Consider the following 12,755-nt stretch of genomic DNA (forward strand, 5'->3'; position numbering starts at 1 on the left):
GGCTAGAGTTCATTTATCAAGGAAATGTGCCAGCTACACTCAGTAAAACTGTGCATGTGTGTGCTAGTCACTTCACGGCCGACTGCTTTTCCAACTTTGGACAGTACAACAGAGGGCTAGCGAATAGACTGGTCCTAAATCCAGGCGCATTACCAATCATTCGCCAACAAACCTCAGACCCTGGAAATGTGAGTATTTTAAATGCTGTGTGCTGTGGGGCAGATGTAAGACCTTTTCCTCTTTGTCCCCCCTGTCTCTGTGTTAGCTTCAGGATGCTAACTTTAGCTGCGCTTAGCCTGTTGTTTTAGCCTGTAATTTTACTTAATGTTACGGTAAACGAGCTTCGCTGCTTTCTAAACACTGTGTGCACTCGGAGCTCGTCGTGCTAATTTCAGTGACGGGGAAGAGCGGGGCGGTATCAGCGGTAAATAGTAAATGGTAAATGGACTTGAGCTTATATAGCGCTTTTCTAGTCATGGACTACTCAAAGCTGCTGTACACCACAGGTCACACTTACCCATCCACACCCATTCGCTCCCACATTCACACACTGATGGATCCAATCTTTACTATGACAGCTATCCATCAGTATCTCTAACACAGTCACGCCCTTTTTCATACCCATTCACACACCACTGACGCAGCAGTGGGAGCAACTAGGGGTTAAGTGTCTTGCCCAAGGACACATCGCCATGTGTCGCCCAGAGCTGGGCTTGAACCTACAACCCTCCAATCACCGACCAAGTGCATTCTCCAACTGCGCCACCGACGCCCCATGCAGTGGCTCATTTACATATGAAGGTCACGCCCACTAAATCAGAGTGTTCTGAACAGAGGGGCCATGAGAGCCTGGAAACAATGCTGCTGTGCTTGATTTATTGGCGTTTTGGACCAAAACATGTTACTACCATTTCATGAAGACATCAATGATCCATATTAAACTGCAGAAAAGGAGCATAACATGGGACCTTTAAGGGGATGGTAGTATGGTATAGTATGTAAAGAGAGAATTAATGGGGTGTCTAAATAATCAACAGGGCAGTTCTGTGTCGAAATGTTTCAATTAATTTTCAAGTAACCGCCCAGCCCTGTGGGTCAGTGATAGAGTCAGTCTTCTCTCCATCAGAAGGATGGTGGTTTGATCTCAGGCCCTGCTATCCTAAGCAGCAAACTTCCTTCTTAAATTAAGAAGCAAATGTGTTAAAAGCTGCAATTCATCGAGTGTCCACTAGAGGAAGGCTGCACAAACCACATACACACCCATTCAAAAGCCAATCTTTACGGCAGAAACATGTTTACTGCCTGATTCAAAACAAAAATTTTAGTCTGAGACCATTTCTGTGTCAGCACACACTGAAGGTAGGATTATTTTCATGATTTCTTATTTCTGAAGTAGTTAAACTCTGGAATTTTGTCCTTATAAGTGTCATGGCTGTAAGCAAAGAGGCTAAATAACTCTTTACCTCATCCTAGCTCAAAGCCAGGTTGGCCAGATTCATGCAGTGAGAGGCAGGCTGTATTTTGTCATAGTCCTTCATGCTGCATTTTCCTGTCACTGGTTTCATCCAATGGTGTCAAACTGCTGGGAACTGCAAAGACTGCCGGCTGAAAGCTTTGAAGCTTTATATAAGGACAACTGTCTTTAAATACTTCATAAAAGCAGAGGCTCTGTCCTTATTCCTTCAAATTGTGCATTAAAGCTCATTTACAGTGTGAACAATGAGCTGGCTCTCCTCTGAGCCTTTGAAGATGAACATGGCTATTTCCTTTGCATTTCAGGGATGAGGAGCCAAATTACAAAAAAGGTTAAATAAGGTGCTTCTGACCCTATAAACCCCACAATACTTTGAGGAACCCTTCATTTCCTGTGTGTTATCAGCTCACTGTGAGCGCGCATCCTGACGCCGAGTGTAGCCCCTCATTCTCAAATGACGGCCGCACGCTCCCGCCGCAAGAGCAGTGAACGCGCTTGAGGGGCTGCGGTCCCATTGACGGTTCCGTCTCCCTGACAGCAGCATCAGGATCAGCATCAGCGGCGGCGCTGCAAAACAAGAAGAGCCCGCCTCACCCCGCAGACACACGGCCAGCCGGCCCACCGGACCGAGCGGCGAACCGAGCCGCCTCTAGGGAACCTCCCCCCTCTCTGCCCGGCCTGAAGGAAGTCAGCGAGATCCTCTCCCTCCCGTGTGCCAGCATCCCGACCGACCGCCGGAGAGATGGGCTCCCCCTGAAACGGAGGTGGTGGAGGGGAGAGGCGGGCGGGCGGGCGGTGGGAGGGGGGTGGGGGGAGAAGACAGCGGAGAAGCAAGAGGGAGAAGGAAAAGCTGAACGCCGGGACTCACAGCGCTCTACCACCGCCACCATCACCACCGTCACCGCTGCCGAGACTACTACCGGAGCCAGCCGGACACTGCTGCTGCTGCCACCGCCCTGGGCGCCCCCCACCACCGCCATGGGAACTTCGCATCAGTCGCTCCAACCGCTGCTTCATCCGTGGGCCATGTCGTGATCCGTGGGCTCCGCCAGCGGGTTTTCTATCCGTGATCCCGGCGAAGAGGCGAAGAGGAGGAAGAGTAGGGAGGGGGAGCGGGGGTGGAAGGTGGTGGTGGTGGGAAAGATGTTCGCCTCGGTGGGCCCTCGGGGTGGCCCGCGCCCACCCGTCGCCCCGAACATCCCGGAGCCGGACCTGAGCCACCTGACAGAGGAGGAAAGGAAGATCATCATGGCTGTGTTGGCTCGGCAGCGCGAGGAGGAGGCGAAGGAGGAGGCCATGTTAAAGTAAGAGAGATGAAGAAGAATGGTGTGTGTGTGTGTGTGTGTGTGTGTGTGTGTGTGTGTGTGTGTGTGAGAGAGAGAGAGAGAGAGAGAGAGCGAGAGCGAGCGAGCGTGTGTGTGACTGGGCCTGCCTGAGCTATATCCGTTCTGGAGATCCACCTCCATTCTCTCTTATGGTTGAGATGTTTCAGCTCTGTATCTGCCCGTGCATGCATGCATGCTGGGGTGAGAGTGTTTGTGAGTGTGTTGATTCTGCAGGTCCCTCCACACAGAACTCACTTACAGAGCCGTCAGAGCTGCTGTCTGCATTCATGGCTGGCCAGTGTGGACCAGGTTCACCTCCAGTTTGCAGACCCTCTCTACTCCATCTGTTGGTCAGGAGCTCAGGAAGGAGGAAGAGGAGGGTGGTAAAAGGATAAAGAGGTGTGTCATCACATGCCTCATCAACAGCACAAAATAAAAGCTTAACCTGCGATCTGAACTCCTGAGTTCTCCTCAGCCCTCGCAGAGTATCAGGACCTGAATTGAAATATTTAAACAGCAGCTGCAGCAAAAGTCTGGCTGAAGCCTGACACTCAGAGCAGAAAAGTAAAACCCTCCCTGTTGGCTTTTATCTGTGCAGCATCCATCTCAACAGCTGCTGTTCTCCGCTCTGGGGTGCGGTTGAGCCTTTCCCAGCCACATGCACTGTATGTAGGCCAGTGCTCTTGCAACAGACATCACACGACTGTTACAGAACCAGTAGGCCTGGGAAAAGGTGCCTATGTAAAGTCATTTCGAATCAGGAGCTGCATCCACCCCCTCCTCTTTACCGCCACCACCAGCATCTAAACACATGCATGCACAGCTGAAAAGTCTCCTGATTATTTGGCTGCTGCAGAAAAGAGCCCACATCCGGCCGCTTCTGCCTCCTGCAGCACCAGAACATGATCAGAGGTTTCCTGCATGGAGCTGCATGCACAGATAAAAAAGATAGAGCGACCCACCTAAGCAAGGCACTCCTCAAGCTTTATGTCCCTGTTCTATTTTAAGCCCTCTGTGTGGATTGATAGCCCAGCACTGGAACAGAAGATCGATTCATTGCATCTAAAGAAGGAAATGCCCAATATATAGCTCCAATTCTAAGTGGCTATGCATCATTTTCAAGTGATGTATTCGAAGCCATGGATTCAGTCGTGTCATACTGTGGTGGCTGCAAATAAGGCCGGCCTGTCACCACGTACATGTTCTGTTCTGTATTGGCCACAGCAGTGCTTCCTCGCATCACTGTTTGGATGGAAAGCAGTATGTGTGCGTGTGTGTGTCTGTATGATTAGGTCTGCACTGAAAAGCTGCACTGGTTGACTAATAGATGCATGGTGAGTGTATTAGCAGCAGGGTAGCGTGGGTTGTAATGCAGAGAGGCAGAGAATACTCCACTCTTAGGAGCATTTTTAGGGATGCTTACCATATATATATATATATATATATATATATATATATATATATATATATATATATATATATATACAGACACAGACACACACTGCAAGTTTATAGCTGCAGCGTGTATGATAAAAATTTAATTTTTAATTAATTATCACCTGCTGAGCTGCTAATATAAAACAGAGAGGAAGACTGAAGAGAACTGCTCACCTCTGTTTCTATCCTCCATATCTTCTTTAAAGCCTAAATCTCGGTTACGTAAGTAAAAGAACATAGTACATTAAAGCTCCTCCCAGCAGCAATACAACACACACCAATGACCTATTAATAGCACTCCTCTTGCATCCTATAAACACTGACATTTCTAAACCTAGAACTGCAGTCACAAATCCTCGATGTGTGCTTTTAATGAGACCAAAGTGATCGAACTGACTGACAGCTAACAGGAAGGACTTCCCTCAGTGTGCAGTCTACAACAAGAGCTCAGCTCACAGAGAAGAGGCAGGTGTGCGATGTATCCCACAGTGTCATCACGACTGCAGAAAAAACGTGCTATAAATAGAGTCAATAGATTGTGGTGCATTGTGATAGTTAACATGTTGGAGTCCTCTCTTTATGTGAAACATCCCAGCTGATGGGGCAGGGATTCTAATAACAGCTGTATGTGGTAATGTCAGAGCTGAGTTGTGAGATATCTTATGAAAGGAGCATGACGATTTAAAGAGCAATGAGGACCTGATACAGTACGATGCATCCAGCATACAGATCCTGTCTCTGACTCTCATTCTCCAAATGACATCAGGATGTAGGCTGTGGACTGTCTGAAGACGAGTTAACATGGAACCAGGCTGCTCTGACACTGAAACTTTAATCAACATCCTGTCACAAAGCATGTAACCGATCACAGAATTTTCACATAACATTTCCCCGGATCTAAATCTGCTGGATCGAATCAGACGCGGGGCAGACTCGCTGATGACAGGAACTCTCCTGTCATCAGCGAGTCTGCCCCGCGTATGATATTGAAAGGGATGATTCAAAAATTAAACACATCTATTGTTTTCTTCTCATTTTTCTGCTGAATTAAAGTCGATTAGCAAACATTTCTACAGCTGTTTGATTAATTACAGTCTCTTTTTTACACAGATGTTCTCATTGAAGCTTTCACTGAGGGGACCTTTTGTACAGAACATGAACATGCAAAGAAGCCAACAGCAGGTCTGCTGTTGGCTTCTTTGCATGTTCATAGCATAAAACACAACATAACACAAAAACTGTGCGGGGAATTGTTACATATAAGAGTGAATTGTGCACCTGCCATTAGCAAATTTTAGGATTAGGGTTGCAAAATTCAGAAAATCTTTAAATTTAGAAACTTTCCATGGGAATTTCCGGAAATTTATAATTTAAATTTATATTAACACACCCTGACATCTGAACTCCAAAATGCTGTAGGCCGGTGAATTAGTGACTGATGATGATTAAATGTGACGTGACATACCACATATGTTCACATGGGCATGAAAATTGAAAATCGAAGCAATTAAATTAATATCGAATCAAATCGATATTGAATCCAATCGTAAGTTTCTTAGCAAAACCCAGCCCTAGTAGTCTCTGTGATGTCACCCATCTGTTCCTGATGCAGAGTAATGAAGCTAATCATTGGCAGGAGCCATATTGGATATGACACAGGCTTTGAGCTTCCTTTTTAACTGCTATAAGGGCTACCATCAGTCATGTGAGCTGAGCTGTGTCTCTGACTGGACAATCAATCAATCCTAATATCTTCTAATCAGCAGAGTTAGAAAAAAAATCACTCCCCCTCCTGTACAGTATTCTTCTGATAGAGAAATCAGCGTTGCACACCCAAGCTGTTCCTTGTTCTAAGCTGTAAATTATATATTTTTTAATGCTGTAAAATTCTGTTTTTTGGCTGGATGTGAAAGTGGTTTCTGGTCTTTCTGCAGCCAGCCTTGTGGGGATTCTCGATGAACAGCAAATTTTAGCAATTCCACATACGCTTCGTTTTTCTGAACAGGATGTCGCACCTTGTACCAAACCTAACATTCAAAAAATAAAACAAATTTAAAACTGATGACTTAAAATAGGGATGGACGATATTGGATTTTTGCCGATATCCGATATGCCGATATATCGGAACCCCTTTTGGCCGTCACCGATACCGATACCGATACCGATACCGATACCGATAATCACAACTTTGTTTGTTTTTTTCACTGTAAAGAAAGCTAAGTCTATCCTGTACTAGAATTTATATGTTACTCTTATTGTGACTGTCTTATTTGTTTAAGAAACACATAAAACAAGACAAAAAAAACATTTGATTTTACCATAAATAAGAAATGTATTATTTTTTCAAACTCAAGACATTCAGTATTGAAATACAGAAAAATAATTTCTTTAGATCACATGAACTTTAAATGTACAATGTATTTTTAAACATAACCGAGTTGCATTTGATCATTTTGGAGCTACAACAACCTGGTGACAGACACAGAGCTCTGCAGTGCAGATAAATGAAGTGCTACATTTTATTTAGGGAGCTTATTTTTCAGATGGAAAATAATAATAATGCTAACTGAATAGCACATTATCGGCTGTGCATATCGCCAGAAATTTTCATATCTGCCGATACCGATAAACTTGTTTTTAAGCTTTTATCTGCCGATACCGATATTGTGCCGATAATATCGTGCATCCCTAGCTTAAAATAATGGTAAAAATAATGGAGCTAGCACTTTAAGTTTGAAAGGACATATTTGTTGTCCAAAGATTGCAGCCATCACTGCCCATTCCCAGTGCTGCAAGCTGCATCAGTCTCTTTGAAACAATTCAAACACCATTTTTCCAACTCTACTCAGCTAGACTGAACGTCATTGTTAAAACAGTATCTAAAAAGATCTAAAATCTCCTCCAAAGGTTTTACCATGATGAGATGAGTTCAGGCTGATGCAGGTTGATAGATAAAGTTTGTCAAACAGTTTGTCAGCTCATGCATGTTGTTATTGAAGAACATATTACTGCACCTCTAAGTGAACTGAGTCAGTTCTGCTCTCATGGCTCCATCCTTCCTGTCTTTGTTTCAGAGAAGAAAAACCAATCCAAGCTAGAACAGTGAACCTGGTTGGACAGAAGAAGCCTCCGCAGCAAAATGATGTCCGGTGAGTGTTGGGACTTGAACACCCACGCCTCATCACTCAGCAAACACACAATTCAAAGCTGAACTAAAATGAGTGGAGGTAGGTGGTTAATTCTCTGCTACTGCGTTGTGTTATCGTCAGTACCCCGGACCGGCTAAACATCCTCCTTTTATTAGTTGGCAGTCTGTCTTTTTGTCTCACTTTCATGTTAGTTGTGAAATTTATGCTACACCCCGGATGAGTCACAACATAAAAGCTAAATCTGAGTTCTGGTCCCCCTCTCTTTACAAGTGTGACTCAGGCCATTATTATGCTGTTTGTATGGTACTGTAAGTGGAAGGCTCTGCACAGGGACCTGTTTAGACTGCTAGACTTGTTTTGGCCAAATACGCCTCAGCTGTTATCTCTGAAAATATATATCTAGAACCCCCACACACCTTCACCTGAAGGACTTTATATCCACTTTTAGCACCCTGTCTATCATCTCTCATAGTATCCACAAAGCTCTCAGTGTGAAGATGGACACGATCAGTGTGATAAGTCCAGGTCCTGTTGAGTCACGAGACACCAAAGATGCTGTCACTTGCTTACTAACGCATCTTAAGCTGGATTCAGGAGCTCTGGAGTCTCTCAGTTTGCTCAGCTGTCCTGTCGAGCTGCTCATCAGAAGGAGAGACTTCCATTATCTGTCTGTCTCTGTGCAGGGCTTTTCACTCCAGGTTAGGGATGGGTACTAAATTAGGTACTTTTACAGGTACCGACTGAATTCTGTCAAAAGTACCGGGTACCAATTAACGTAAAATCAGCTGAAACAACATACCTAATACCTAAATGCATCCTTGTGACTTTTAAGGGACTGGAAGAGAAGGTGATTTTCCATGCTGGACATAAACACAGCATTGCAAGGTTATATATTGAAGAACAAGTATATTAAATTGAAAATAACATATATTTTATTATTAAACAAATTATTTTTTTCCACATAAACACAAAAAGTACCGAACATTAGTACTCTTGAGTACCGGTACCAATTGCCAGGTACCGAGCACTTGTACCGTATTGTTTCAGATGTGAAAGGTACCCATCCCTACTCCAGGTCTGCAGTAAGAAAAGACACACTTATATGGAACACACTTCACCCTGGACCTCTTGGGACACAGATTTCTCAGGAAGAAGTACAAGCTGTACTCAAATGCCAGCAGGAGAATCTGGACAAGTCTAAAAAATAAAACTTATTTCAAGACAATTAAAGACAAATGTGGCACCTGAATTTTTTAAAAAGGGTAAAACATTTCTTGTATAAAGACATTTTTCTTATTTTAAGAAACCAACATTTTCTGTCCCCCCCGGCAGATTAGTGTACTCCTTACAAGTAGTTAGGTCCCATTCTTGAATTTAAATATCTGTAAATCAGACTTTTTTCTGATCTCGTCAGATGACTATGGCTCATAAGAATAAAAATGTGACATACGCACTTGCTTAGGTGTCACTTTTTGCAGTCTAGTAAAAGTCAAAATAGTTGCAAAATAGTCTGGGGGGGGGTGTTTGAGGGAGCTCTGTAACTACCCATTATATCAGGGGTGAGCAGTTATTATAAGTTATAAATGCAGTGCGTGCCCAAGCCCTTCAAAAATATCATTGAAAATATTCATCTGTCACTGTGTTCTGTTATATAATACCTTAGTTCTACTGTTTTGGTCTTAAAATCCTGCCTTGTCTGTATCGTTTGGTTTTCGAAAGCTGGAAAGTTATTTTGGGTAGCATCAGAATTTAAATATCTTGGGATTACATTAGACTCAAACTTGACATTCAAAAAGCACACTAAAAGGTAGAAAATACGATTAAATTCAATTTGGCCAACTTCAGGCACATAAGACCATACTTAACCATAGATGCAGCAAAACTTTTTTATGCATGCCATGATCTTCTCATACATAACATACTGCTTCACACAACGACTTTGAAACCCATAGAATCCCTATACAAACAGACATTAAAAACATTTGATCAAAAGCCCAACCGTTACCACCATTGTCACATTGTCCAAAAATATAATTTATTTAACTTTGATTGCCTTAAAAATTTTTCAGACGCTTGCCTGATCTTTAAGATAATAAACGGGCTTGCACCTCCACCACTGAACAGGTTTATAAAACAAAATGAAAGTGGTCCGAGAACAACAAGGGCAGCTGCCAGAGGGGACTGTGAGGTGCCATTCAGGCAGTGTGTTTGGTGAAACAGTCTTCTCTGTCAGCGGCTAACACCACTGGAGCAGTCTCCCGAATGAAATAAGAGTGACCACTAACTATTTGACTTTTAAATACAACCTCAAGAGGTGGCTTAAAGCTAACCAAATCTTTAATCTTGGATCAGCCAAATATTGTCACTGGTGTCACCCATACTTGTCTAGACGTTCTGTACCCTCATGTCTTTTTTTTTCTCGTATTGTATTGTGTTGTATTGTTTTTGCATGAATGGTTTTAACTTAACACTTTTTAACAACCCGCTCATGGACCACAGATGAAAATTAGCTCATGGCGAACTCTGGCATATTTTCACAATAAATGTAAAAAGAAGTGTTGATTCATATGTGTTGTCCCTAACAAACAAATAAATAGATAAAATAAATAAAAATAACCGTTCCATTCTTACTCCATCAAACACTTCAGGGAGAGCATCCTAGCTCCTATGGAGCTCCTTAGTGCAGTGAGTATGTGTTGAAATAATCAGTTTGCAAACCAAAAGCAAATAAATGTTACTTGTTCATGGTAAACTTCATTGACTGCATCTTTTAATCTTAAGGTGCAAATTAATACAAAACCACATTTCTAACAAAGACATACAAATTATGTGTGCCTACCAATCTGTTGAAGAGATAGTTTATAGTGGACGTGAGAGATTTAGATAGATAGATAGATAGATAGATAGATAGATAGATAGATAGATAGATAGATAGATAGATAGATAGATAGATAGATAGATAGATAAAAGATAGATAAAATATTTTATTACGTATACTTTATTTAGTGTTGATGAACGATAACTATGTGTGAATAATAAAGCATTGATTAACAGTATGTGCTTCAGTGGAAGGGGCCCCCCAAATGAAATTCGCTCAGGGCCTTTAAATGGCTTGGGCTGGCTCTGCGAGTGTTTGATTGTTAATTAACAAGAAGCCTACTGCGATCCAGCTTTTTCTGAAGAACACATCGTATCTTATTAAAATGTATATTGTTACTATAATACTGAAATGCTTTAAAACACATATTGCACAGATTTTTATTCTTTTCTTTTCTATTGGAGATTTGATGTACATCTTTTGAAATATCAGAAATTCACATCTTATCTGATGAGGGAATTGAAGACATTTCTTAGCATTAATTCTCAATCCACTGACAACCATTCCTTATTATGGGATACCTCTAAAGCCTTTGTCAGAGGCTTAATTATTGGTTATTCAGCCTCAAAAAAAACAAAAAAAAACAACAGGAACAACAGCTAAAACTTGAAAAAGAATTGGTGGACATAAAGAAAGCACTCAGTTTATCAACCAATGATAAACTATTACAAAATAAATCTGCTGTGCAGGCTGCTTTAGATGCTTTGCTTACTCGGCAGGCTAAGAGTGCTATTCTTTTTCTCGAAACAAAGGTTGTACGAATATGGGAATAAGCCTAGTAAATGTATATCTCATCTAATCAAAATTAAGGTACCTGGACCAGATGGCTTGGGCTCAGAGTTTTACAAAGGGTTTCATCCAGCATTAATAGACACTTTCCTGAAAATGTTGCAACACTCTTTTATAACTGGTAGTCTCCCTAATTTATTAAGGGAAGCTGAAAATAGCTTGATTCTTAAAAAGGAAAAAAATCCTGAGGAGTGTACAAGTTACAGGCCTATTGTCCTTTTAAATCAAGATCTCAAGCTATTATCTAAGATCGTAGCACTGCGATTGGAGAGGGTTTTGCCTTTCATTATCAAAGAAGACCAGACTGGCTTTTTAAAGGCAGAAGCTCTAGTCATAACATCAGGAGACTTCTAAACATAATTCACTTCTGCCAAACACAAGAAATTAATGTTTAGTCATCGCATTAGATGCAGATAATGCTTTGGATCGTGTTGAATGGCCTTATTTGTTCTGTTGTTTGCAAAAATTCAACCTTGGGGATAATTTTACAAGATGGATTAAATTATTATAGACAAACCCTTGGCTTCTGTGATTACAAATGGTTATAGATCACACTACTTCCAGCTCCATCATTCAACACGACAAGGCTGCCCCCTTAGCCCAGCTCTTTTTGCTTTCACAGTGGAGCCTTTGACTGAGGTCATCAGACAAAATTCAACAATAAAGGGCTTTAGTGTCACTGGGGTCCAGCACAAAGTCTCACTATTTGCTGATGACGTGTCATTATTTATAATAGAGTCTACATCATCTGTCCCACAACTTATTGAAATTATCCATCGCTTTGGTGCCTTCTCTGGCAATAAAATTAATTTTTCAAAATTTCTAGCAGTGCCTTTGGGAACTCTCAAAGACATGGCAACCACTTGCCTAGGTTATTGTGCCCCCTACAGTTGATCCCATTGTTATTATCAAACAAAGTGCTGAAATTATTAAACGGCTGGTTGAGCAAATTTATTTGGAACAAAAGAAAACCCAGACTTAAGGGGCTCTAATTTCGTGGCGCAGCGCAGGGGGCGCAAGCCTGGCGCAGCCTGCGCAGTGCTAATTTCGGCGCACCGCCGTGCGCTGCCAATTTGACAATTTGGTAGAGCGTCTGCGCAGAGGTGGGTGTTACCGCGCGCCAGGGGGAGTTGACAGCGCACCAGGGGGAGGTGTCCGCAGATTCATGTTGGCGCAGTGACAATTTCGTGCCAAAAAAGTGCGCTGAAAGCTCGCCAGCTCCAACCTGGTCTATCCTCGGCGCAAGGAGGAGCGCACCCCACGCAGCTGTAATTTGGTGACAGGCGCACATGTGCGCACATGTCATCAAAGCCTCAGAGGCAGGTTTCCAGAGTGTCAGGCACATTTTAATGCAATAAACAATCACAGTAATCACTATTTAATGTAACCGTCTGAACCAGCATTTACATTTATATCTATATTAACTGTCCCGTCACATCTGATGTCAGATTAAAGCCGTTTGTCATAATGGAAAGTTAACCTGACGGCAGCTGGAAGTTTGATGCACATCTTACGATTAAACAATAAACAGCCTTTACATCTGATACTGAGTATATCTGGTTCTCTCATTTCATTTAAGTCAAAGAAAAGAGGGAGAGAAAAGACGAAGAAAAAACAGACAAAATAAATGTATGTCACTCAGGATTTACCCGTGATTTCCCATATTTCTCTGTTTTAGTCTTTATTTTTAACGTGATCTAAAA

General features: G+C 42.4%; 1 protein-coding gene across 15 annotated transcripts in view; it reads left to right on the forward strand.

Moving 5' to 3' along the window:
- Positions 1–1,923: 1,923 nt before the first annotated feature.
- The window catches only part of LOC141795659 (regulating synaptic membrane exocytosis protein 1-like), a 261,446-nt gene continuing 250,614 nt past the window's right edge, over positions 1,924–12,755 (forward strand). For 8 of the 15 annotated variants that reach the window (XM_074676630.1, XM_074676634.1, XM_074676637.1 and 5 more), the window contains exons 1-2: positions 1,924–2,778; positions 7,311–7,385. In XM_074676630.1, coding sequence (XP_074532731.1) covers positions 2,618–2,778; positions 7,311–7,385 — 236 coding nt within the window. In that variant the 5' untranslated portion in view covers positions 1,924–2,617. The remainder of the gene's footprint in view (positions 2,779–7,310; positions 7,386–12,755) is intronic. The other 7 variants (XM_074676638.1, XM_074676641.1, XM_074676640.1 and 4 more) reach the window with 2 other exon arrangements.

Source organism: Halichoeres trimaculatus, unplaced genomic scaffold, assembly GCF_033239565.1.
Source record: "Halichoeres trimaculatus isolate MK-OKI-2021-1 unplaced genomic scaffold, fHalTri1.1 fHalTri1_scaffold_8, whole genome shotgun sequence".
NCBI classification, from domain to species: domain Eukaryota; kingdom Metazoa; phylum Chordata; class Actinopteri; order Labriformes; family Labridae; genus Halichoeres; species Halichoeres trimaculatus.